The sequence below is a fragment of the Ptychodera flava genome, chromosome 21 (genome assembly GCF_041260155.1).
Source record: "Ptychodera flava strain L36383 chromosome 21, AS_Pfla_20210202, whole genome shotgun sequence".
In the NCBI taxonomy this organism is placed as follows: Eukaryota; Metazoa; Hemichordata; class Enteropneusta; family Ptychoderidae; genus Ptychodera; species Ptychodera flava.
The window spans coordinates 5,353,579-5,381,127 of NC_091948.1; the positions used below are offsets into that span (position 1 = coordinate 5,353,579).

At 39.1% G+C, this 27,549-nt stretch overlaps 2 protein-coding genes across 3 annotated transcripts in view; one reads left to right on the plus strand and one right to left on the minus strand.

Moving 5' to 3' along the window:
- Window positions 1–2,012: 2,012 nt before the first annotated feature.
- LOC139121191 (ileal sodium/bile acid cotransporter-like) lies at window positions 2,013–6,738 on the minus strand. The gene is made up of 4 exons (XM_070685880.1): window positions 6,602–6,738; window positions 5,913–6,284; window positions 4,017–4,227; window positions 2,013–2,783 (listed from the first exon to the last, which is right to left on the minus strand). Exons 2-4 carry the CDS (start codon window positions 6,269–6,271, stop codon window positions 2,154–2,156), a joined length of 1,200 nt encoding a protein of 399 aa, XP_070541981.1. The 5' UTR covers window positions 6,272–6,284; window positions 6,602–6,738; the 3' UTR covers window positions 2,013–2,153.
- Window positions 6,739–9,447: 2,709 nt separating this feature from the next.
- Window positions 9,448–27,549, plus strand: part of LOC139121192 (ileal sodium/bile acid cotransporter-like) — a 36,992-nt gene continuing 18,890 nt past the window's right edge. The window contains exon 1 of one of the 2 annotated variants that reach the window (XM_070685881.1): window positions 9,448–9,588. The gene's annotated coding sequence lies outside the window, so the exon portion shown is untranslated. Of the gene's footprint in view, window positions 9,589–17,125; window positions 17,253–27,549 lie in introns of those variants that run through there. The other variant, XM_070685883.1, reaches the window with a different exon arrangement.

A 27,549-nucleotide genomic window follows, 5' to 3' on the forward strand; every position in this document is an offset into this window, starting at 1 on the left:
CTTTTGAGTAAAAAGAATATTAAGATGAAGGTAAAGTGAAAAAAATTATGACATGCATGCTTTGCGAAATCGGAAAAAAATCAGTTTTTGGAACATAAATTGTATGTCAGCATCCAGGCTACCCCCCTCAAAATCTAATGGTTTGTCCCTCACCAATTCAACTGGAAGCACCAACTCCTCAAAGCAGTGTTGTTCCCTTCATACTTATGTGCACTGTTATACGGGTAATGTCAGTGTCTAGAAAGTAAATTTAAATAGGATATGTACATTCAGACATTACTGGAAACAATCTGTAGTCATTTTTTAATATACTGTTTACAGTACTTTCTCCATTTGCAAGTAACTTTACACATTCAGAGACAGCTCCATTTACAAATTTTGATTAAATAAATGTATTCCCTTTAAGAGTCAACTGATGTCTTCAAGAATTTCAAAAAGTCAAAATATACAATGTTCATTCATTTCAATTAAAATTCTTTTTTACTGAGGATTCAGTAAAAGCCCATATGCTGTAACCATAATCATTATTTTCATGATTTTACTTTCAAACTAAAATTCATTCGTGTAAATGTACATACAAACTGAAGGATGTGTCTACAAGAATAATTAACATGGACTTGAACTGTGCGTCAAAGTTTGAACAAGGTAAAAAAACTGGTCCACTACTCAAATATGGCTGCCTCCATGTTGATATGCTGATTTCAAAGGTGGAAATGTGCGTATATACCCAACATATTGTCATCCATATTTACAAATACCACTGAATGTCCTCCAGTTAAATGCTGTATCCTCTGTTTTTATGCACAATACTTCTGTTTTCAAAATGGCAAGACATGCAATGTGGTACATCGCATCACTGATGAACGTTGTTGAAATGCAGTAAAACTCTTATCTAATTGAACAGAACACGATTGGAACTAATTTGGGATAATTAACAATGGACCAATGTCGCTTCAATCTACAAATGTAAGCTCATCTGCTGTTCTCTTTAAGCAATGCACTTGTTTTTACGAGCAATTTGTAATATTGCAACATTGAGCTACAGGGTGTCCAATACTTTTGAGAAATTTGGAGAATGTAGATCCAATTCTCCCAAATTAGTTCCAGTCGTGTTACAGATAGAATTCAAGGAATATCTGAGAAAATTGCAAGATAATTTGATGTAGAAAAGTTACAAAGAGATTCAGCTCATAGGTCTCATTAGAAAGTGCAGTGCTTACACTGTTTCATTTGTAACCGATAGATGATAGCCATAGTGAATGGTATAGTTTTCAAGCGTACATACATGTACCATGGGAGCTTCTGCTTTCTGTGCTAACTCAGAAAGACTGATGAAGTCAAAGCATTAGTATCAAAGTGTGAGAGGATATTTCCTTGTTTATTTATTTATTTATTTATTTATTTAAAGGCATGAAAGACACAATACACAATTGTTTTATGATAGACTGTACCTTTGGAACAGATATTCAGACTTCAATTTTTCCAATACTTTCCTGGTCTACCACTTGATGTTTGGGGGCTCATTTTAAAGTTCTTGGAGTAAGAAAAAATTTCACTATCTCGTGATAGTCTTTTTAAAAATCAAAAATATGTATTTTCCCCATAGAGTTACACAGGAATGGCAACAAGTATTTGGTAATTTCTTTCTTAAGTACCAAACTTTGCATGATAAATCCTGATTTTTATTCTTGACTTTTATTCTTGGTAAAAGAGTGATTAAAAGTTTCATTGAGGAAAGTTTTAGGAAAAATTTAAGTCTTTCACTTTCAAGGCACATACTAGGATTAGTTTTGATGGTTTACCATACATATTCCAAGTGTGTATTTCCAACCACCACCATTGGATACAAGTACTTTTAATCTATGTTCACGTACTTCACACTTTGGAAATGAAAGATTTGAACATGTTCTCAAATTTTCCACAAGCAAACTCACCCATTCTCTTTCAAAATCAAAATAAATCGTAGGTCACGGCTCAAAATTTGGTACTAGAGAAACAGATTACTCGCTATTTACCCATATTTGAAATTCAACACGGCTGCCATCCCTGTGTTGTCTCTAGGGAACAAACTAAAAATGGCAAAAGTTTGAGATTCCAAATGTCTGTTCCTGAAGCACATTCTACCTAAAAACCAAATGTGATGGTAAAAGGGCTCAGATCTGCAGTGTTACTTCACTGCTGTTTGTTTCATTGCCTGTTGTGTCATCTTCCTTTCTCTCATTCTCCTCTATATTATCAATAACAACATCGCCAGAGTTTTTCTCGTCTGAGACGTCAACCTCTGTGTTGGTGTATCCTGTCATTTCCAATTCCTTCAGCTTCTTCTCGTCGTTGTCAGTGGTTGTGCCAAAGTTTGACCCATAGAGGGCGGCAATGTCTTCTTTAGTCTGGTCCAGTTCATCTGCTTTAGACTTGGTCTGACAGACTCTGAAATAGAACTGGCAACACAGCGCGAAGAGCCCGGCCTCGACACCCATCAAGGGGCCGTAAATGGACGGGATGATCTGCATATCGGCACGAAGGGGTCCAGGTGGGAAAGACAAGTTGATGATGGTGAGGGCCAGGGAGACGTTCTGACAACCGCACTCGATACCCGCTGTGCGCCGTTTACTGTAGTTGAAGTGAATGCTGGTGGCGATGAGAAATGCTAAGGTGAAGCCAATTGGTGGAAGGATCGCGGCGACTACCCACGTTTCCCAGGTGCTGATGTAAACCTCAGGATTGGCGTATGCTCTCAGTCCAATACCCGTAAAAATACCAATCAATCCAAAAATACTGCAAACCTAGAAATGTGAAGAAACGACAAGTTCATTAGGCCAATTTTGTCCCCAGACAGTTATCCAAAAAATTCTCAATATAGTTATGAAATACGAGTATTATTGATAGAATCGTGTTCCTGTGTCAGGAAGAGTTTCTTTTCAACGGTGATGTGAATCACGTCTGATCCGTTTTGAGATTTTTCAACTTTTGCAGAATCGAATTCAAAAATGTGACGATGCGCTGTACGTAAAATGTTTATATTCTGTAATTATGATTTCATATAGTTTATGAACCTGTGAGAGAACCATGCTCATTGAATTTTCAGAATGATTTAACATGTCAATCACGTTCAAGTTCATTTACAGAAATGACCACAAATGCTGCAGTGTAAATCATGAGAGGCAGCAAAAATCACACCATGCTGGAGAGTGAGCAGCAATGTCGACCTTTAAAAACAAAGTCAGCGTTTAAAATTATGATTATTTAAACTACTGTAGAAATAGTAAATAACACAAATTAGTGTCATATTTCGATCACATATCTCCCTCAATGAAGGATCAGAACTGATTTTCTAGAGGTCCCGAAGTACTCAGAAAACCAGATCCGTAACAAGTTGCACGAGGGCGCTCTTTATAAAACTCGTAAGGGAGTGCTTGGATCACCCGCTAGCTGCCGGTCAATCATGTAGTCTACGAGTAGCCCAAGAGTTTTCGCATTTCGTTTTCCTGTGCCGTTGTTTGTGACGAAAGCATATTATGAAAGCTTATTTTCGTATTTGCATAATCAACGTGTTGCCAGTGACGAAGTTTCTGCACAGAATCTTAAAATATTTATTTGAACTTTGAAAACGAAATCGATAATTTCTGAATATTGGGTCCAGAAATAAACATCAGAATGAATGGATATTTTTCGCTTTATGTATATATTGCTCCTGTCACAGATACCCTTCCCGCATCCAACCCAATAACGAAGATTGCTTAACTCATTTTAACCGAAAATGTGCTTAAAGTTGACACGTCTGCCTAACTAAGTTATGAATTGCTACCTTTAGACCTGAACGTATATCAGTGAAATCATCTTCGCTTGCCAAGATGTCTCCGGGCAGCTAGATGCTCCCCAAAATCAGAGTAAGTGGGAAGTAACAGACCCGTGCGAGCAGATGATGCAGTGAAATGTGACTCGGACCAAGTCGGGCGAAACATAATCATGTCACTCGTCTGTCGGAGTAGCCCATACCATTCGATTCAGACGCTTACCTTTGTGAGCGGTTCACTTATTTTCGAAAATTTCCACTTGATTAGCATACCGACGGCGGTGGGTGCTAGAATCGTGGCGAGAGAAGTGGCGACGCTGACGTAAGGGATTTCTATCTTGCTGTCTTCGTCGGTCCACCCACTGGAGTACATGAATATGCACAGCGGCATCATGCCAATGGCCAGAATAGTTGAGCAAGTAGTCATGCAGATACTGCGAAAGAAAAAAAGACATCGAATAGACATCTCACTTTTGACTAATAGTCACAATTAAGGAGAGCATTTGCGGTGCCGCTTAATCTTTTATTGCGTGCACGGTATTGTCAACTCCCTCGATTTCACTAGCGCACATGATGGTTTATAAGAAACACCAGTTCAGTATATGATCCGATCGGACACTGAAGAGAATTTTAATCTCAATAAAGAGAAATAATCGTGAAACCATGATTAATAGTAGTTGCGGAGATAACGGAGACCCGGGACATGCAGGGACATCACATTTTGTAGCTGAATACGGAGTCGGATCACTTGTGCAGGGTAGGGGCTCTCAATGTAGTTTCAATAAGCTTATATAGGTAATATACTTGGCAAGTTTATCAGTACTTTTAAATGCTAACGTTTTAGGCCCTCGAAATTGTGGACAAACATTATCGCATATTGATAATGAACTGTGATGCTAGCAGGCATGTCGTGGGTTGCGTATTGAACCGCATCAGAACTTAAAAGCCACGATGCACTCTGTGCGATTAATCAACGCATCCTAAAAATAGACTGGATGGAAGTGTTTGGCAGTTAGTCCAAAGTTTTGAAGGCTTGGATGCTTGTGTGGGCGCATTTATTCTGTGTAGGATTTATACCCATGACGTCACACAATTCATTATTGATATCGAAGAATGTTTGTCCACAAATCGTTTTATGCTTTCCGACATTACGCAGATAGGCATTGGTACTCTTTATTACCGCCAAATTAATGAAATAGAAATCACCTGTCAAGGGATAAGGCCAAAAGGTGGTGATAAAAGTCAGCGCAAATAATAATTCTAAATTTTTGTTGGCAGCAGGCAATGTTGCGCGCGCATGCTTTCAGAGTTCCCGTAAGCTCTCGCGGGCGCACTCTTTTAGAGTTCCGAATGAGCTCTCTCGATCGCCGCTATTATACTGCCGTTCGCGAGCAAGATCATTCGCGTTTCTATCTGTGCATGTGTAAGAATGGCGGTTAAAATCGTTACGACGAGGACAACTTTACACTTTGTAAGAAACTAATAAGGCAGATTACATTCCTAGCAACGTAATGCAGTTTTCTTCATCTCTTTTTTCGTTATTCCCGCCAAGTAGCTCATACAGCAGTAGCAAGAATACTATTGCAACGAGATCCAGAAGATGAAGTCTAATTACATCTTCACCAGAAATTTCCTATTGACTCTCGTGATATCTCGCGTTTCTTTCACTACTTCAGTATATACCGAGTTGTGGTTGGCTCGGTTCCTATCTGAATTTTGATAAATTCAAATTGTGTTGACTGCAAACGCTGAAATGGTTTCGAATCTTTTTATAAAATGGCGGTACAGCTTTTGACAACATTTCTTCCGTTGATCGTCGACCCGTAGAATTGCTGCGTCATAGATAAGCGGTAGGAGAGAGAAGGCAATAGGCTTAGCAAGGCGAACTGCCGAGCCCTAATGTTGGTATCCACAGTTCGGCCCTCGGCCTCTGCTATCGGCCGCCTGTCCGGAGCGCTTGTCGCAGCAACGCTACGAACGCCCGGCCTAACCTGCTGGTAAAAACCATGATGAAATCATGTACTGGAATTTTTTAGGGTAGAAAATTGGCATTCTGCTTTACTTGTTGACAACGGTTGATATATATCCGTGGTTGGTATCATTCAAAACTCTGGCTTACCTGAGCGAGATATCTCCCCTCGCCCAGTAGGCGAAGATATTTGACATGGAACCGCCGGGACAGCACGTTACTATAACGACGCTGATGGCCAAAGCGTCCGGTAGATTGAAGGCGTGGGCCAATCCGAATCCAACGAGCGGCATGAGGAAGAACTGGACCACGAAACCGATGATGATGCCGAACGGCCTCTTCAGCACTTTCCCCAAGTCATTCAAAGTCTGCGTACATCCCATTCCGATCATGATGACAACCAGCGTTACTGTAGTCAGTACAAGATCGACCGTTCCGAGTACGCCCGTCAATTCTTCCTCGGGGCTTGTCGTGCTATTCGTGCCGTTGGTCATATTCACCAAGTCCATTTTGAAGGAAAAACTGAAATGATATTGCAATCAGTTCTGTGAGCGTCAAATATTAAGAACAATGATATAGTTCAAGAACATGTACTTGAATTCAGTGACACTTCGATTAAAAATGATGTCTAACAGGTGCCAAAAATGTTACCCTATCTGTCTTGTAACATGAATTAAAAAATCAGAGGTTTTACCGGTAAAAACTGCTAACATAGAAACCCGAACACTGGAAAAGCACAGACCCTCGAGAAATTCTCGAGGGTCTATGGGAAACACACATTACGTACAGTTTAAAGTAAAGCAAGATTATTCCAAAACGGAGTTGTCATCGTTACGTACCTCAGTTGTTCGAGATGTTGCGTATGTGATACAAAGAACACCGAGATTCGAATCAACAGAGATGGCCCAGTTGGTTGGTCTCTCACACAGTCACAGCCGTAACTCGATGTTCTTCCTTCCGTAGATCTGAGCTCAGTGGTGAGTTTCGCTGATTGTACTCGGAGTTTATTACACCATGTCTTATAGACAGTGATGACAGATCCGTCAGAAATATGTAAATTTGCAGAGTGAACTCATCAAATATGAACGTCCGCATCCAAGGTAGCAGGTATCTGTTATCGCGGCTTCCAGAACTTTTATTAGGGGTCGGTCTCCAAGTGCTGTGCAAGTATCATTTTATTAGCGGTTGTGTTGTGGCGTTGTGTTGTGTAAAATAATAGTCCGCTTACTGCCTTTCAGAAGATGAATGCGACAGTAGTCAGCCTGTCGCTCGTCATAATAAAATGATTTACGAACACACTGTTTTGCAAAGAAAGCATCGCCATCGTTGTATGAAAGTTTAAGCTTATCAGAGAAGCATACTAAATTTACCTCAGAGATTATTCACTATTTGGTTTTACTCGCTACATACCCACTTCGAATCCCCGATAGCCAAAGCTTAACTAGGCCAAACTACAAACAAAAATAAAAAGTACCAATTTTAATCCAATATAACGTGATTTCTGAGAATGGGATGGGGAGGGGGGTCGTTCTATGCTGCCTATAGTTCTTGGCATCTATACGATCCAGGAAATTACCACATTTCTCTAATTTCATAGGTATTTGCAAATGAGTGGAAATTTGTTCTGTCGCTGATATGTAGAATTTCCGCTGTTTGTCCTATCTTGCTACTCTGGGAATTGGTCAGATAAAGAGGAAGAAGAGCGCCATCAACCTCGGCCGGCAACTGGACATGGGAACTGGATTAATTGACAAATGAACATCGCACTGACGCAAAGTGGGCATATTCGACATGGCAAGTTTTAAATGTAGATGCGGCCATCTCAACTTAAAGCTTCTGCCCCCATTTTGATCATTGATTGACAACTTTACGGAAAAGGTATCCAATAAAAAGTGTCGTTACGCAATAACCCACTTCCCGTCATATACATGACGCACGCCCGAGAGTTTACGACCGCTCTGCAAAATATATATTGTGGTTACGAACATAAATGTTAAATATGCAGTTTTGCTGTTCTGTTAAATACTCGCCGCCCCTGCGACCCTTTCAAAGTACTGTGCCCCCCTCTCCGCTGGCATTGTAGAGCCCACAGTGTACCACACCCAAGAGTTTTTTAGTATGTGTCTACATATCTGACCACTCTAAGAACAGCTGTGTTATTTTGAAATGTTGGTATGAGTGTACGAATAGGTAGATAGGTAGATGTGTATGTATGTATGTATGTATGTATGTATGTATGTATGTATGTATGTATGTATGTATGTATGTATGTATGTATGTATGTATGTATGTATGTATGTATGTATGTATGTATGTATGTATGTATGTATGTATGTATGTATGTATGTATGTATGTATGTATGTATGTATGTATGTATGTATGTATGTATGTATGTATGTATATATGTGTATCCGTGTAAGTACGTATAGGTGTTGGAACAGTTTCTCCTGGTTAATCGGGACGCGCCCTTTTACGAGCGACAAAATTTATTGCTCCGGACGAAGGAACTGGAAATTTTCTAACACTCACGTCAATGGATGTAAAGTTTATTTTCGATAAGATTTCTTCAGATTATCTTCATATTTCATATTTATGACAGGTCAATGACGCAGCTCTGTGAAGAGACCATACAGGAATGTGATCTTGGTATGAGCAAGCTCCTTACGTCAACCCTATATTAATGACGTAGTATATAAATCGGAAAGTTGGATAGTTGTCTTCTACTTGTCCGTTAGCTAATTTTGTGGGGGAAATGTATCCGGTATCGTGGTCTCGAGACGGTATCAGAATTAATAAGCTTGTAAAAACGAATAAAATGTTGCGTATACGCTTTCCAAGCAGTATGAACTAATTTAGTGTGAACGAGGACGAACGACTGATCTGTGTATGATCTTGTCAATTACTGTTACCTTCTCATACATATTGTACAACAGGGTGTAAGGTAAACCAACCGTTTAACGTCGTGTAGAGGACTTTGCTTTGCTTACTATTTATGTGAGCACGTTAGAACATAGACGTGTCTGTGGTTAGAGTCAAATAAAGATGCTGATATGCATGTGGGTTTTTGCGTGAGTATCCTGTGAGGAAGCGTATTCGTGCCATTTTTGTGAGAAAAAAATGTTTTAAAAATCTTGCAATTACGAATTTTTTAATTTTTGGCTCTTACAAAAAATGGCAGAATACGCTTCCGTATATCCTGTATCTTAGCTCCGTGTGCAATGTTTCAAATTTAAACTGCATAAAGATCTCGCAGCAAAAGGCTTTAATGGACAACTTGATTATCTCATCACCATCGATTGCACATTGTCAACATCAACGCATTAGGGTTACCACGTTGAAAAAACACGATATAGTCACAATAGTTTGCGATGGAATTACATTGATGGTAAAATGTTAATTCGCTATGTTTCTTCGCTCAAACACCAACAGCGATGTTTGTTTCGAGTGTTTGGGAAAATGATTTGTTATATCATCGGAGAGTCTCAACTTTGACCTCGAATGTCCGTATGATTGCGTAACAAAGCCAACACATCATCATGATCATCATCATCTAAATTTATCGATGATATTATTATACATGAAAGTGATGAAATACCGACATGCGTTGAAATTGTCCTAAAATTTTGCATTCATCTACGAAGAAAAGATCGGAAACTCTGAACCTATGTGATTAAAATCGCCAATTGAGAAGATGCCTATATGTACCCTTGTCAATATTTGCAACCTTTCGCTTTCGGTAAACTTTTTACACGTCGATGAGACATTGCCGTGTCATTCAGGCTTGGAACTCGACTAGTATCCCCGTAAGACAGTACCTATCAAACCGTGAGTACTACAATATTTTTTCTTTTTACAAAGTCAGTTAAACTGTTCATATAAAATGATTTCGAATCGTAGCCGTAACAGAAGAGCAACTTTTATTTTTCTCGAAACTTACGAACTTCCTCAATTTTAAACGTTGTGTTCATTTAGAATATTTCGTGTCCAAACTTGAAGTTGAATATTTTCGCGACCGAGTAAGGTAAAAAGCGAAATCACGAACACTGAGTATTCACTCCCCATATCTGCCAAGGTACCGCTATCGTTGGATAATAGGGCTTTATGACACTACCCGAGATTAAAAATTGACAGATCGGAAAAGTGTGATCGGCTTGAACTGTTACGGTGCAATAACTAAAAACGAAAGTGGATGATCCTACATATTTTACCAATATACACAGTGAAGTATCGATTTTGAAGAGCAAGCGTGATCTAAAACTGATTCCACTCTCCTCCACGGGTGACGAATTTGAACATATAACATTTTAATATTTAGTCGTGGTTGCTCAGCACCAGATAACTTCGTTCTTCAGCATGCACTTGCCCCGACAAAATCGTGTGAGGAATCAGTTCTGACTGACCTGCATGCCGAATTTCCAGTCATGAGACCCGAGATCAGAATTTGAGTGGCCCATAGAATAATATGAACGAGTTCTGTATGTAGCTAGTTCTTTAGAATCGAAGTAACCGCAATATTTACCAGGTCATACATACAGGAAACCGGTTACTTTGCATAGAACGATACAGAGTGTCATCAGCTGTTATCAAACTGGAATATGTGTTAAAATAAGCGGGAGCAGCTTCTCCTAGTCTTTCAGCAGTTAGAATTGTGAGCATAACCAATAAATATCCTATATTTCCATAAAGAAGAACCCAGCGAATGGGCGGAATCGAAAGCATTGTGCTATTAATTGCATTGTAGCCATCGAGATTCTCCGAGTCCCTGAACGATTTCAGGTAGAATGATACAGATATTTGGACTCTTGATATTTTCCAATACTTTTCTAGTCTACCGCTTGTGGGGTGCTCATTTTAAAGCTCTTAGAACAGGAAAGTTTTTAACTGTCTTACGTTTTTTTGAAAATCGAATTTTTTATTTTTCGCCATAGAGTTAACACAGGTATAGCGGCCATTTTGAATTTCAAATATTGTTAATGTTAGGAAATATGTTTCTCCAGTTGCAAATTTTTTACAGCGACCCCTGATTTTGTATTCTCGATTTGATAAAACAGTGGTTGAAAGTTTCACTGGGGAAAGTCTGAGGAAAAATTTAGGTATTTAACTTTCGAGGCGCATACTACCTTTATGTATATAGTATATTTAATCATACAAATATATCGATTACAGCTTTACATTTATCAAATATTGCGGCAAAGTGACAATTCTCTATCATTTAATGGCAAAGAGTCTTCACCTATGGCCTCCATATGTTCGATTTGTCCGATGTCGGCATGTACAGTTTAAACATTCTGACGTCCCTCACCGCCCCCCCCCCCATTAAATGACTCGTATTCAGAATGGAAAAGAAATCTCGAGATAGTGAAAGCCCAGACGGAGAATGGTTTTTCTATAAACAGTAAGATAAATTGTGATTAAGTGCTCGTTACATGGTATATTTACTCAGCATTGAAATTTACATATCAATACATCTATACATAGAGTAAATATTCTTACGTTGAATGGTCGTTTCTATGGTAACGGTTATGTGTTCAAAAAGGCCATCATGATGACCTCCGGATGTCTAACGTATTAAACAGTCACTACAATGTACAGACGACTTGAAATTCGTGCCCAAACAGAGAGAGAGAGAGAGAGAGAGAGAGAGAGAGAGAGAGAGAGAGAGAGAGAGAGAAAGAGAGAGAGAGTTTGTGTTTCAGAGTGTACTGTAGTACAGTATGCACCTCGAAAATGAAAGACTTAACCTTTTGCTCAAATTTTCCTGAATGAAACTTTCAACGATTCTATTACCAAATCAACAATGAAAACCGAGGGTCACCGTTCAAAGTTTGGAACTAGCATAACAAATTACCAAACATTTTGCGATATTTGACATTCAAAATGGCCTCCATTCCTGTGTTAACTCTATGGGGGGGAATTAAAATTTGGATTTTCGAAATACTAAGCCGGTGAAAGTTTTTTTCCAAGAGCTTTGAAATGAAACCCCACAAGTGGTAGATCAGAAAAGAATTGTAAGAAATTTGAGAGTCCAATTATCTGTCCCTGAGGCGCGTTGTACCTTAAAGCACGGTAATCCACTGCCATTGATGTACACGGGTAATGAATGATTCAGCGGTAAACCACAGCTCATCGTCCATTTTTATAATGTTGGCTGTTTTAGAAGCCAAGTAAACTTGCACAAACGCGTTGAGTGATTTGTAGATTGTAGAAGTTTAAGCCAACACTACTTGTTTGCATGCTACAAACAGATGTATTGAAAGTTTTGCCAGAATACACAAATGGTCCCTTATGACGTCATCTTGCGGGTGAAAGGTTGCGCATGGTTCCATCAGGTCGAAGAGAGGTGCTCTGAAGAGAGCGTACGTACACAAGACAACACAATTTGAAAGTTTGTCCAGCTCAAATATAATCGATTCAGCGGTGACCGCCACAACCACACAGTGCATGATTTTGTCCAAATAAACTTACAAGAAGTTAGCATGTTTCATTAGGCTTTTAAAACACAAAACTCTTACATGACTCTTTTTTGAGTTGGGTGAGATGCGATGAGAGCAGTTTATATTTATCGGCACTTTCACGTCCCAAATACAGTTACATGCACCAATTGTCGTAGTGGTTGTCGGTCCTGGAATTCAGGTGATAACGTCGACAACTTATGTAGGCTTGAGGCACATATAATTCTTGCATATTGTGAAGAGACTAAATGCAAGGAGAAAAAGTAATGAAGAGTTGACTACTTCGTCCATAAATAACTTTACCGGCGTCCAGCGTTCACTGAAAGTGTTTTCTGCCCCAGTTGTGCACTCACATTTTATCTAACGCACAACCAAATAGGAATGATATAAGTACCACTGACTTACCGTGTGAGTATAGGAATGGGCAAGCAACACCTTTATAAACATCTTACATGTTTCACTAAAATTATGAAGAAAAAAAGCTGGTACGTATCTTTCTTTCCTTGCCTTCCTTCATGTGGGACTATTTCAGACCCATTTTAATCCCCTTTTCATTTCTCCATCGCCTGTTTGGTGGCGCACTTACATGTGCCCATGCATTCGGTCAAAGGGGGAGTCACACAAAACACTGCGAAATGTTAAAGTTTTACCATTTTCGCAATATTAAGAAAATTATATTTTTTGACATGTTCCACAAATATCGCATTTTCCTTGAAAATGTACTGTATTCTCTCCCGAGTTAAGTCCCTTTTTATCACCGAATAATTTGTCGTTAACTTTATTGGGATAACAATGGACAAGGCACCACATTGTGGTTGAACTCCTATAATACTTTAAAGATAAAGAAACGAGTTTGAAGTAAAAGCTTTCTATTAAGTCCGACTTCGATCGGAAAGACGATATGTAAGGGCATTTTCACCAAAGGTGCATACCAAAACAAAATTCAATTGACCCCATGTTATTACATGTTGACCCCCATCAACGCTTGTCTAGCCAAAATTTCTCCCTGGGAACACAATTATACTGGATTTTTTGGAGGCATTTGCTCACCTCAACGTTTCTTTCTCCCAACGGCAGGAGGTGTGAAATTTCAGAGTCAACTGGACCCTGTACATTCGCTCACGTATGGGACTGCGGACAGAGTTCATCAAAGTTCAGTGCAGCTTTACAGCGTTTTCCCTTCACGTTTTGGTCAATCCTCAGACTTCACAATACCAGAGTAATAAACTTGTGTCGTGAGGTAGAATCTTGAAAGGTGAACATGTGTACAAACATACTTGCCAATATATGAACAAAAAACACGACGAAGGAAATCAAGAGTAAACAAACAACGTAAAAATTATCACAAACACATTGTTCCGCGTATTTCAGAAATCTCACTTGATGCTTTGGAGTTCTCGTCCGATCACAGCACTAAAACAACAGCAAGAACTCTAAACGGATTACGGCTTTATCGACTTAGCGACTTCCCAATCCTTACCGTTGCGAGACAAGCTGTACCACTATCCAAATTTACATTGCAAGGGCCACATGTGCGAGTAATAAATAACAAAAATTCTTCTAGATTTCTCCTAGACGTTTTCCTGAGCCGAAATACTGCCACGTCTGTCGTGGTGCAAACGTGATCAGTAAACTTGTCTGTAACAGTTTAAAAATTCCTTCGGTGTCAAGTAGCTTGCCATGCCAATGGAGCTAGGAACTTTCCTTTTGCCCCCTTCGCAGCCTCTGTTTCAACAGCTGTTTCGATATTTTGGTTTGGACACGATCGACACGCGAATTGTCGTGGGGTTAGTTATTGTTCGTGACTTGAAACACGATCTGTCTGTAGCATTGATGTTTACGCAAAATTTGGTATAACCAAGCTCTGATTTGAATTGATAAAATCGATTGATAAACGTTTCATTGTCGTCTAATAGATATTGCTGCGCACAGAAAGTGTTTCAAAATTGTTTGTTCGACTTATATAGGTATTGCGATCACCGTCGCACTCACTAATGCGCCATGGGATAGGTCACTTGTCTCCATGGGAACCACGCAAGTGAATTTGTTTTCTTAATACATTTTAACAGCCTATTCCTCGGAACGCTTGCCCTTAGAATTAGACAAATGTTCTATGGTTTTCTGCAAAAAGTATTTTAAAAGAACTAAAGGCACGTATTCTGTAATTCCATTAAAATCATTACGTCACTAGCAAGTTATCCTCTTTAGGAAGGCGTACCTTTTCATTACAAGAATTTTTCATTTATGGGGCTGAGACAAGTGTGTGTGTGTGTGTGTGTGTGTGTGTGTGTGTGTGTGTATGTGTGTGTGGTGTGTCTGTACTATAGTCTAATGTTCAGAGAAACATGTGAGAATAGGCATAAATAAAGTTAGCTTCGTCTTCACTCACATTACAGATCATTTGAACGTAAAAATCATAATTTTTTTCTGATCAACAACTTGTTTGATGAAACGATAGAAAATCTTAACTTTTAACCCTCCCGTATTTGTGAAAATCAAAACTTTGATTTCTCCCTTAAGCTTAGAGAGATCACAGAAGATGGCGGTCATTTTTAATTTCAAACAAGCTTATCGGTAAATATCTGGTAATGTGTTTATCTCTGATTCCAAATCTTGCACTGTGACCCCCACATTATTTTATTGATTATGAAAGAGGGTAGTTTACAGGTTCTGCAAAGAGAAGATGAGCGTAGTAGTGTGTTCCATTCCAAGAACCGTTCATAGGGTTTCTTGTAATCGTGAGTCTAAGAGCACGGTACACTTTGTCTGCTGATTCGTGTCCCATATCTCCTATACGACTTTACAGCGAAGGAGTCTTGGGTAAGGGGAAAGACTGTTTACACAAATGCTGCAATCCTTGCGATGGAAACTGGTGTGAGAAAGGTATAGTTAGCGTGATGAAATCACGTTATTGGTCTCGTCAAAACCGCCATGCAGATCAGAGTAAATGCGCTTACCATAGCATAAAAAATATTGTTCGAAAAAAGAGGTAATTTGAAGTGTTTATGAAGAATGGGTGCCGTATGGGTCTCCTATCTTGTGAAGAGGACATTTGATAATTTACGGGGCGAAAGGATGTATGCTGTTCAAGAAGTTCAGCAATCTTTGTTTGTTATTCTGGCGAACCACTTTCGTTCTAATTTTTAACCCCCAAAGAAGTCAACAACTTGAGGCATGTGTTGGCATTACCTTGACTCCATGATGCCTGCCGTACTCTCATAAACGAAGACAACAACAACAACACAGCGCTGGTTTTATAATTCTAATACGTACTTAAAGCATTGGTACATGAGCGTCTGGGGTTAAAGTAATAGAAAACTGGTCGATGAACTTCTACTATACGCAACTCAACTGGTCATTGTACTTTTTAGTGAAAGATAGACGGTGTGTAGTTTTAACTAAGCACCGCCGCAGTAGCTAGCATTATAGACCTTCAATGTTGTCGTTAAATGAGTATGTGTATACAATACAAAGAACAAACAGAGGAAAGGAATTTTATTCCAATTTCGATTAATATGAACCTGTTGGGAGGTTAGGTGTGTCAATATGTTGACTTTTAAGGTTGCGTAAGTTACACTATCGGCTCTTTTCAATCGAGTTCACAAAATTGCACAAAAATTAATTCGTATCCCACTCCTATTGTCACCTCTCTGTATTTTTATTGGCTTCCATGTTCATACACGGGAGCTGCTGTTACATCACTTTCGATCTCTCGGTCGATATTTATCTCAACGATGGAGCAATACGTAAAGAAATGGCAATTGATTGGTAAGGCTCTTTGGAGAGGATGGAGTTTTCATAAATGTAACCATGTTTCAGAAAAGGTCAAGCTGACAAAAAGTGACTGTGAAAGTGACATTGATACAAGATGATTGTGGTCGATGTATATTGCACGCATGCACCTAAGATATATTTACATAAAGTCAACACCACACCACCACACAGGATGAAAATTTTCGATCGTCTTAGATATCATACTGCCGTCATTAGCATTCTTATCTAATTTGCATATTGAACATTTTTTCCCGATTCGGCAGATCTACTTTGTTAAATACTGTACGAGGATGAATGTGGAATATTCAGAAGAAGCTCAGGCCTTGAAACTGATCACTAGTCTACAAACCGAAAGAAGTTACGCAAAAGTTTGGCAAACCATATATCATGGTTGACTTTTTTAATCGATTATAGAGTGGTACCGTTTGATCGTAGATTAGTCAATAATTTAAATATTTCAAGACCTTTGCAATTAGTGGAATATTCCTCAAACATTTGAACCTACAACAGAGATCGGGTGCAGAGCTGATGTAATTTGGTGGTTTGACTCGTACAAAGTAAATTAGTTGTCATTTGATTGTTTCAGACTAAGTGTGCTATCCCCACAATACAGCATGCTGTCACACAAGTGATCCAGCGCCATCAGTCCCTCTCAGATGCAAAACGACTGAACATTCAGAAAAGATATGGTATATCTTGCAATGTAGGTCCTATAGCGTTACTATTCATGATTTTCGATGAAGTTTGACTCGCCCTTGAAAACAAGAAAAACAAAATCAAACTGACAAAGTCCACAGTTACTAACTTTCAATTTTCGAGAAGGCTTCTGCGATTAAATAACAGTTGATTTTGGTGATAAAGTTGCATTTCAAATTGATTTAACACCATCTACGGTCACAATTCTGAGCTTTCGCTAAGATGGAGAGGTGGCGAACCTGTCCATGCCAGATCATGAGTTGAATCAAATCATTTGAACCAACCTTTAATACCGCCCACCAAACAAACGCTGTTGTTTTGCTTCTTCCGATCAATTAAACAATTAGTGACGAAAACAATCCAGGGGGTGGTTCGTGGAGGTTATAGTAGGTCCCTTTACGCATTGGGAAAAAACAGCAAGTCCAATCATAGGAGGCGTTACCCCTATCAACCTAGCTCAGGGCAGGTGGCAAGGTTCGAATGTCTGACCGTGTTTGGTCTGGGTCGGCGTGACTGACTTGGCCAAGTTATTTCCCGGCTGTTGCAAGTACAAGTGAGATCGGCAAGGTAAGGCATCCATTTCAGTAAAGTATTGCACGTAAAGTAAATGCTTCACTTGATGGGAAAGTAGCTGTTCTCACAGCTCTGCCTAGTGAAGCACTTCCTCTTCGCGAGAATTGTCATACAAATTGAAACATTTTATTTAATACGATGGAAACCCTTTTAATCAACAATTTTACATTCAAAGTATTGATGAAGGTTTCACTAGATAAACTATATTGAGAAAGATCGATGTGTTTTCAAGCAAATTAGTTGATGCGCGATGCCACTCATTATCCAAACTTTGGCGTGATGAATCAAGCGTTTATCCTGACAAACTCGATTGACTTCTAAATAAAATCCACTCCAAAGTGTTTTCTTTTTAAATCATCAATCTGTCCTCAAATCCCTGTAGGCTGTTTACGTGGTGTAAGTCCTTTGTTTTCCTTTGAAAAGTTTTATCCAGTCAACAAGTTTGTTATGAGACAAAGCTGAGAAATAAACCGCGCGTTGCCTTTTCATGTTTTATTATATAATTATCTCTCAAAAATGGCAAACCTGCGACTAAGGTACGGTTAATCAATATATTTTAACATTCAAGTCACTTTTATTGTTTCATATTTGAAGTTTAAGAGAACTGAACAAAGCTTTTTCTTTTTGGTGTCGATAAGGCGACTTTGATAAATGCCGTCTCATGGTCAGCGATGCACCTTCAATTTTCTCAGTCACGAGTTTTTATGTTGTCTTTTTCAAAATTTGCCCTCGACCTTTTTTTTTTCCAAACGAGTGCGTTTCTTGTTAAAATAGATATTTCAACGGTAACGTACATTTAGTGCCCGAAAGACGCATATCTGTGATTATTACCATGACTACCGCTGCTTTAATTTCTCTTTCTCACTTGTTCCTGTTTGTTAACGCGTCTGTGTTACTGTTTCCTTACCTGCAAGCGTTAGTGTACTATATGCCTGTAGCCAATCGCCAAGGACAATAATCAAGTCTGACCTTGGTCAATTATTGCTGTAAAATCACCCTTTAAATCATGGGTCCTCAAGCGGGGTTCTCTGAACGTTCTGTGCATTTAAAAGAAATTGTAAGTCATGGTCACGTAAAAATGGCTATCCTGATGTAGTTGGACTCGCCCAAGGTCGGTAGATTAAAAATGTAAAGTCGCTACAGAGGAGTCTGCGCAGTAGACTGGATAGGTCAAAGCGAACTCAGTCTAACTCAACCGCATCCAAACGTAACCAAAGAGTTTGTAATGTTACAAGCATATACACGATATGTTTGATTGATGACTAAAATCTCGGAATTGAATAAAGTCTGTCATGTAGACTGATTTAAAATATCAACTTCCTAATCAATGTAACTGATGGGGTTCCTTTACACAATATCGTTGATCTGTGATAGAAATTTGCTTTATTGAATACATTTAGCATGCAATGAACATATGCCCCCCCTCAAACTCATGTAGTCGATTCCTCTTTTGTACGTATCCCTTGTCAGGCTATTGCCCGAACTCGCAAAAATGACAGGGATAGAAATTTGAATCCGTGTTGTTCTTCAGTTAGACGCTCCAACGTTTACACGGATTCAATGGCCACATCGTTTTCTTTACACTATAATTAAAACAACGAAGTTCCCGATATCTTGAAAAAAACATTATGTAGGACTAATGTATTTCAAAGGCATGTTGTGGCGATTTGCATTTAATCTATGAACTTTCTTTGCAACTTTTCTCTGTCCTCAATCTGTATTCATACAGTTCACCATCGTTCGTTCTATCTCAGTTTCTGTTCTCTCTCTTCTGTATAGTCAGCCTGCATCACTGTCGCCGACTCCATCGTCGTCCCCATCATCATCATCGTTGTCGCCATCATCATTATCATCATCAGCACCACCACCATCACCACCATCATCATCATCATCATTAACACGATCGTACCAAAATACAAAAGGCTTGCGTCTGTTAAGTACTCTGTTTTCCCATATGCGTGATTTCGAGGTTGCGTTAATTTTCCGCAACTGCTGTAGGCAAGGCTTTACTGATTGTAGGCAATTTCACGCTCGTTATTGTTAATATAGGCTCAAATTTCAAACAAAATTTAAAACATCTGTGTGTACATAACCACAGGGCAATTTTATCACTTCTATGTAATAACAAGTTGACGGGTCGCACTCTGTCGCTCCAGAGTTTTCGGCCCGCCGTTCTCGAATACCAGATCGCAGAAGGATGCAAGTTTTGGCCCTTGCGTTCTCTTTACGGTCAAGATTATGGTGGTGCACGAATTAGACGCTAAAAATTCACCTTTTTCACGAAAAATGCGATTTTTCCGTACTCTCGCGAGATCTCGCAATCTCACGCAGTGCTTTTAATTGCCTGTGCGCCCCCCGCCAGCCAAATTCCATTGACGGGACAAATTATCCAGCAAAATTGTATTTTCCGGGACAGAACTTTTATACTTTCTTAGGAGAGTCGTCGAAGAAACATCGCTCATCTTCATTGCTTATAACATTTTCTATCAGGTGACATTAATGCCGATTTCTCCGTCCACGTAGGACGATCGTCAGGATCGTGTCATAGGTTGATGGAATAGCCGATGCACTTGTCCCCGACACTCACCCCTATTTGACACACGAGGTAAATTTGGCGAAATGAAAATTACAAATGATCCTAAGTTTCGCGTGTCCAGTATACCTAGCCACTTTCATTTAATCAAAATACTAATTAGTATTCTAATTATGATGTGAAAAATCCGAAATAAACGTAAATCAGCGTAAATGCAGTCAACAGGGACCACGCTATGTCAGTGGGGTCAGTCACCCCCTGATGACGTTCAATCCATGCCAAAATTTTAACTTCGCTTGATAAAAGACGACCTTTCGGTAAAATTCGAGCGAAATGACTGAATCCACGATCCTTCCGGGCTCATACTGGTCCAAAATTCTGAAAATTATCGTACTCCCGTGAGGTAGAGAAGTATGGAAGACCGGTCACGACATGCGACATGCGACCTGCGACTTCAAAACTGCGACCTGCGTCCCGCGAGTTTGAAACATGCGACCTGCGACTTCGGCATTTAGACCTACGTGTAACCTGCGACTTCACAACAGCGACCTGCGTGTTTGTCAAACTGCGACCTGCGACTTCACAACTGCGACATGTGACAACAACACGTAACGTTTCATGGTGTTTTCCTCAGTATTAGATTGGAGGCGTCTTGCGTGAACTTTAATCCTTTGAGCGCCAAAGTCTATTTTTGTCCCCTTTATATAATAAACCCCTGTCAATTTTTCTCCAATTTTTGCAAAAAAATTGGGAAAAACCTGTAGCCAATGAAATGTGATGTCGATTTGGTCCAAAATTATCAAAAAATTACAGAAAAATCATACAATTGGTAAAATTTTGCACTAAAATTTTGGTGGGAGAAAATTACAGCGCTCAAAGGGTAAAACGTGGAAAGGAGATTTAACGTTCAACATCGATCAATTAATAAGCCATTGCTTTCGCTTTGGTAAATCGTTCACCAAGTCTGGCAAAACTCAATTCATGTACACACCAGTTCACTCATTTTCATCTGGAGAGATAATTTTATGACGGAAATGTTGACAGTCCGTGTTAATGCATGGAAAATAATATGCTACGTGATAGGCATTTATATGTTTATATTATAATTTCAAATTATTTTAGATATTCTTCGTCTGCCTTACTTCGCTTCTTTCCTTATGTTATCGACAAACTTTTTGATTTTTAGAAATCTCTGGTATTTATCCTCATTTCACTGTGGTATAACCATCTAGCTGTCTGTTTAATTCATCAGTTGTCCCCCCCCCCCGTATCATAACTGCGTCAGTGTCATTGCAAACATTCGAATTTTCAGTTATTGTCGTTCATTTTCTAACATTTCCAATTTTGTTCAAATTCTCTAGTGATTGATCATCGGATGTTGCCATCTTTTCGTCTAATTTCATTTTTACTTTTCGTCAAAAAATCGAATTGATCCAACTTTTGTTCTGTTGGAAAAATAAAAATATTCTTACTGGTTAACTTCGGACTACATTTGTCTACACAAATAACATATGCAAAGTAAAGCAGTTAAAATAATACTGATATTGACAGAAGTGCAAACATATTTGCTAACCATGAATAGCCAGAGACCGACTCAAGTTCTTTATAGATAACGCGAGTTAAAACTGTAAAACAGGACATAATTAAACCCTCCTACAATCCTATTTTCAGTCTTTAAGCCTAATATGTACATACTATAATATGTACATATTATTTTTTGTGTGTATATAATATTTTAGATCATGTAGGCAGAAAAGTTCCAGAAACTATTAAACACTGATGTAGACGTTTAAAACCCTATTGCTATTGCATTATTTCAGATCGGTTTGCCTTTCGTAAGAAGGAAAATAAATTTGTGCTCTTCGTTTGTGGAATTCTCTACCGTCACAGCTTCATGCACTTCTATCGCTGGTTGAATTCTTTCGCTGGCCGATTTTTGCGTAGGCCAGCGGTGCGAAAATAATGCTCTGGTCGCGAGAATGCGGTAAACCATAGTGCAATGGTGTCCCTCGTGTTTTTCAGGCTCGTGTTCAGAGCAATGGTGCGAACAAATCAAGACTGATATCGCAGTTTGACAAACACGCAGGACGCAGGTCGCTGTTGTGAAGTCGCAGGTTAGGCCTACACCTTGGTCTAAATGCCGAAGTCGCAGGTCGTATGTTTCAAACTCGCAGGACGCAGGTCGCAGTTTTGAAGTCGCAGGTCGCATGTCGCATGTCGTGACCGGTCTTCCATAGAGAAGAAATATCCTCTCTGCGACTTGCGCGGGTAGTTTTCCCACTGGTTTTAAGGTCAAAAAAATTTCGCTACAAGGTGAGTGTAAATCGCGCATTGCTGCTCGCTGCATCTGTCTAACCGGGGAATGGCTACGCGTTCCGTATGCGCTCTACACAGATTCCGATTAAGACTAATCTGGTCCCGTCGCCTGTGTTTTTCTCGGCAGCAGTAACTGGCCGGCCGTCACATGGCCATGTGTCACCGCGTTCACCTAACGACTGTAACGATCTGATCTACTACCACTAATGCGACAGTCTACTGAAGATTACTCCTTCAATTTGCTCTGCTTTGATTTTTATATGGAAAAATATGCCCATTGACTTGAAGCAAGTCTAGATTAAGATGTGCAGACTCACACACTAATCCACTTTTACGCAATCCGTGAAATCATACTTACACTCGCATTTCAGGTTTTCACAAATGCAATAAATCACCAGATTTTCTTCGAGTTAAACTAAATTTGATCCAAATATTGTGGAAATGTCAGTTTTATGTAAAGTTTTGGTGCTTCCTAAATTGATGAGTGGGTGTTCATGTAATTTGCATCTACATGGCGAAATTACAAGATAGATATTTTCTAACCCTAGCTGACTGTTCATGTACAGCATGCACGCATGTACTGTAGGATTACGCATTGCTAGTACTTTCATGCATGTGAAGTGAACTGATATGGATCCTTAGAGTCTCTGGCGATCACCATAGGTGCAGGTGGTTGCAGTGGTGGTAGACTGTCAAGTTAGATAAAATCCATTCATAGGTTCAATGCCTCTATTTTCAGCTGAATTTATGTATATCAGGATATCAGAAAAATGATCTATGTACGTTCACTTTTTTAACGCATGTATCTCACAAAATATGGTGAGTTATATGTAGAATTTAGAGCAAAACCTGTAAAACAAGTGAAAGTTATAGGATAAGGGGTTTGGAAAATGGGTAGGTCGGATTACCTACTGAGTAAAAATGTACATTTTGTTACCAGTTTTAATATGACAGGAAACATAAGCAAATATAAGAGTCATTGTCATTAACTTAGGTTTTAATGAATTGATCATTTTTCAACATTAAATGTTATAACAAATTACAACTTTAGCTCACAAAAAACAACATGATGACGACGCAATGATTGAATGAGGGAAAGTTCTGACACATTTCCATGAAATTCAGGATAGATATTTGTACTGTCGTTTGTTGATAGTTATAATTTTCAACACGTCTGTATCATTTCAAGTCATACATACAACGCTTGACTCGTTCCTTCAGCAATGACTCACACTTCAATCTTTGCATAATTCATTCTTCAACACATAAGTCACTTTTCTTTAGCTATGGTACCTCCTCTCTCTCGAAAGAAATTATGAAACCTTTAATATCTAGAAAAATGTAGCAAATAGTGTTGTTTACAACATTCATGAATATGCAGACAAAAATCAGTAGATGAAATTTTGATTAATTCTAGATCTAGACATGTATATCATTGATATAAGAAATATACCAGTGTATCCAGAAATACCAAGTGTACAAATATAGTGTGAAATAAGTTTGGCATCTACTTGAATTTTTAAGGGTGCCCAGAAATAAATATTAAATAAACATTATTTATTGCTTGGTATGCTTTTCACAAAACTGATGCAGAATGAATGAATGAATGAATGAAGGTCAAGGTGACATTTTAGTATGATTTCGTGTAGCTGTGAATACCACGTTGTGGGCTACAGTTTGAAATAAGATAACGAAGGTGAAAATCAGCAAGCCGTAGATCTCAGACCCTATTTCAAACTTTGTCCCTCAGCTACAACATCATGTATTCACCTGGAGATTCAAGAATCTCACCCATCTAAATCTAACCCTTCTAGCCACGAGTAATCTGAGCTCCACCAATAGGCTGAAGAGACATATTAGACACAAGATGCCGGAGAATCAAACTTCATCGCGGAAGGAATTGAGAAATAATCCTAAAATTCCCAACTCTTTCTGTATATTGAAAAACAATATAACTGTAAAAACCATTGAGAGCTTAATCATGTCATGGTCTCTAAACTAATTCTGGAAAACAGTTTACCCTCATTGCCTTTTTGGGAATGTGTAACTTTGTAGTCAACTTGCTGTGTATATTTCAGGCCAGATAAACACTTGTGTACTTGCGAGTGTAAAAGTGGCGTCATCCTCATACTCACTTCAGGGAAGGTATGAATTTTGAGTGTGAGATGCTGAGGTGTAATAGCTTCACTGACGGTCAGATCTGACTATTCCCGACAGTACAAGCATCATATCATGCATTTCCAGTTATCTCTTACTCAAACACTGCTGCAACATAATCGGGAACTATTTCATTCAGCAGTGTTTTGCGAAGTATCATGTAAGTTAAAGGAAAATATCATTTTAGGGTTTCCGGACCATTACACTGGGATAATTTGACACCGATATTTAGTTTGGTGTTTGTAGTGAGTTTGATTGTTTTTCATGGCGGTGCTATGAGCTACAGTCTCCGAGGACGTGTTGACACCATCTGTTGTTTACCACCCAGTATACGCACGTATGTAGCTGTAGAATATACTGAACAGGACAGCGCCACCAAGATGCAACCCGGAGTTCGACAGCACCGACATTTATCGTTATAGCATATAGCATCTTTATGGGAGACTTGTCCAAATTCTGTGGGTCTATATATAGCTTAACTGAGTAAATTAGGGAATAAACTACAGCAAGCTATATGTAGCGTCGGTGGTGGTGTGAGTAACTACAGAGTACGCCTCAGGAACATACAAGACGAAAGCTACACACCCGGCAGAGTTGAAGACGCGTCTATTGGGCTAGTCTCCTATATTCATGAGGATCTGCCTTGCTTTCGTAAAATCGAACTTAATTTTTTTTTAAACATAAAGCATTACCCAACAATTTCATTAGTTTTGCTGGTCAGGAGAAAGGGCAACACGAGTTTGCCCAGGGGAGGAGTTCCAAATCGTAACGGGAGGTCAGTTGCAGCACCTTAACACAGTTTACATTTTACTTACACGGAAAACACCTCTGCTTACAGTTTCTTGGAATACGCTTATTGGCCAGCCCTTGTTCAAACAGCGAAAATTGAACATACATTTATGATGAGCATAAGCCAGTGCATTTCAGGTATGAGGCAACAAGTACTCAATCAAAATTCTTTATGCAACTCTGTTAAAGGTGCTAACTCATTGTGTCCACTTTGTTCTGAGGCGAAATACAGATCGAATATCTTCATGATCTTACTAAACGTTTCTGTGTAACCCGATGGTTTTTTCATTTCAATTCTTTTTTTTCTGAGATCAATATCCAGGCGGGATTTGAAGATACATGTGACTTTAGGTCGATACATAAAAGTTAAGTTCAGTGTATAAAGCAAGATAACTTGATTCGAGCGGAATACCGGTTTCCTATCGTGTATAAAACACAGGCAGAAGAAAGCACCTCCTCACAGGAACGGAGATGTAACATGTTCGTTTACTTCACTTCAAGGTGCGATAACACAGTCAACACATCAAAATTTCAGGGAACAGCAATCCGATGAAGCCGGTAGTTGCTACCTAATCCCGGTCTAAAAACTGAACAGCTATTAAAAAAGAAGATGGCTGTAATAAGGATAATTTAAAATTTATCATTCCGCACAAATGAAGGAAGAGGGAAAACATAAATATAGTGTACAGTTATTTGTGAACTTTAGAATCCATATTGCGTTACACTAAATTGTAAATCCTAACGATCATGGCCACTGAAATTAGTCTCAGGTTTGTAGACATTTCGGAAACACTGGTGCGACATTAAAGTAAATGAGAGAGAGAGAGAGAGAGAGAGAGAGAGAGAGAGAGAGAGAGAGAGAGAGAGAGAGAGAGAGAGAGAGAGAGAGAGAGAGAGAGAGAGAGAGAGAGAGAGAGGTGGACGAGCACGAGCACAGATCATTTTGATGATGAAATGATCAATTTTAATTTGATCAAGTTAATCTGTCGACTTGTATTTGAAGATAATTTGAAGCATAGATTTCCTTGACCTTAATTAAAGGGGCAACGCCGTCTGTCTATGGAATTTTCGTTTGATTAATTCATTAATATGAAATTGCGTGGCTTGCAGATACCAGATATGTTGTCGATATTTTGGTCCAATTTCTTCATATAAGTGATAAGACTATACCCCAATGGTGAAACTTTAGAATACTGAGCCCACACGGAGCAATTTTTCTCAATAAATCCCAGGGGTCTAGTTAGCCTATTATTCTCAAAGTATGCCGCATGTTTTGGTATGTTTTAATCCATTCACCCCAAATCTATGTGCAGATCCACACTCACTATTGATAACAATGGGTTTGGACCAAACCATGGTGGTGAAAGGGTTAAGAGAGAGACCAATATACCTGACTATTGACTGAAACAATGCGAAAGCCATGCCTTAAGTTAGCGACTTGTTCTCCCTGATGATATACTTATTATTTTTTGCCGTTGAAAATTAAAGGTAAATGTTATTCAGGTATAATCAATAGATGACTTTTAGTTTTAAAGATTGTGGGTTAATTTCTTAGAGTTGCATATACAATGACTTGTAAAGCATGTATCGGGACAGGGGACAGATTGATAGCTGAGTTGGGTGAGATAGAAGTTTAATGTCGACATGTCGTTTTTGAAACGTGGCCTTGTAAGTTTTCAATGACCAGGGTGTAATTGATGGTATATTCGGGGTGTTATGGGAAAGAATCGATTTGAGAAAGCGATTTGTTGGAGAGCAGGAAGCTACCTCACCCAATTCACCATGGGCAGTCTTTGTATCGCCAACGGTGGATTCTAGGTCGACCAATAACTTTTGTTGATACACTTATCGAAAAGAATGGTCATGACACGGTTTACGTTTTGTAGGCACAGCTGTCTCATTCAATTTCATTAGTTTTAATCGTGTGGAAAAAATGCAGCCGTGCGATACTGTTTTGTTTGTTGCACACACCATATACGTAACTTGATGGTGAACGACCCGGCTACTGCATATTGTCTGCACATGCACCTGTGGTTCTCCTCAAGTGCTATAAACAATGGCAAGAGAAAGGCATATGCTATATTAATATTTGTGTATTCAAAGTCCTGTTTATTATATTTCTGTGTAAACAATATATGAAAGTTTACATAACAGATTAAAAGGGTATGTGGAAAAGTTATTCCAACAATATAATAAGTTTTACTTCAATGACAAAGTGATATCGGTGTTTTGATGAAACATTGCATGGGCGTCAGCTGTGCCGACCCATTACCGCAACAGTGCCGCTATAAAGAGATTTGCGTGCCTAGAACAGCATTGCACCGAGTAATAAGGCTGTCAGGTGTCTTTGGATGCAGTGGTATTCACAACTTTTCTTTACTCATACGCATCAAGGGGGTCTTATCTGACCCTTTCCCAATGTCGCTGTCAAATTACAGAGGCACTTTTACTCGACCAAAAACCTGATCTGAAAAGGTCAGTGGCGGAAAATTCGAT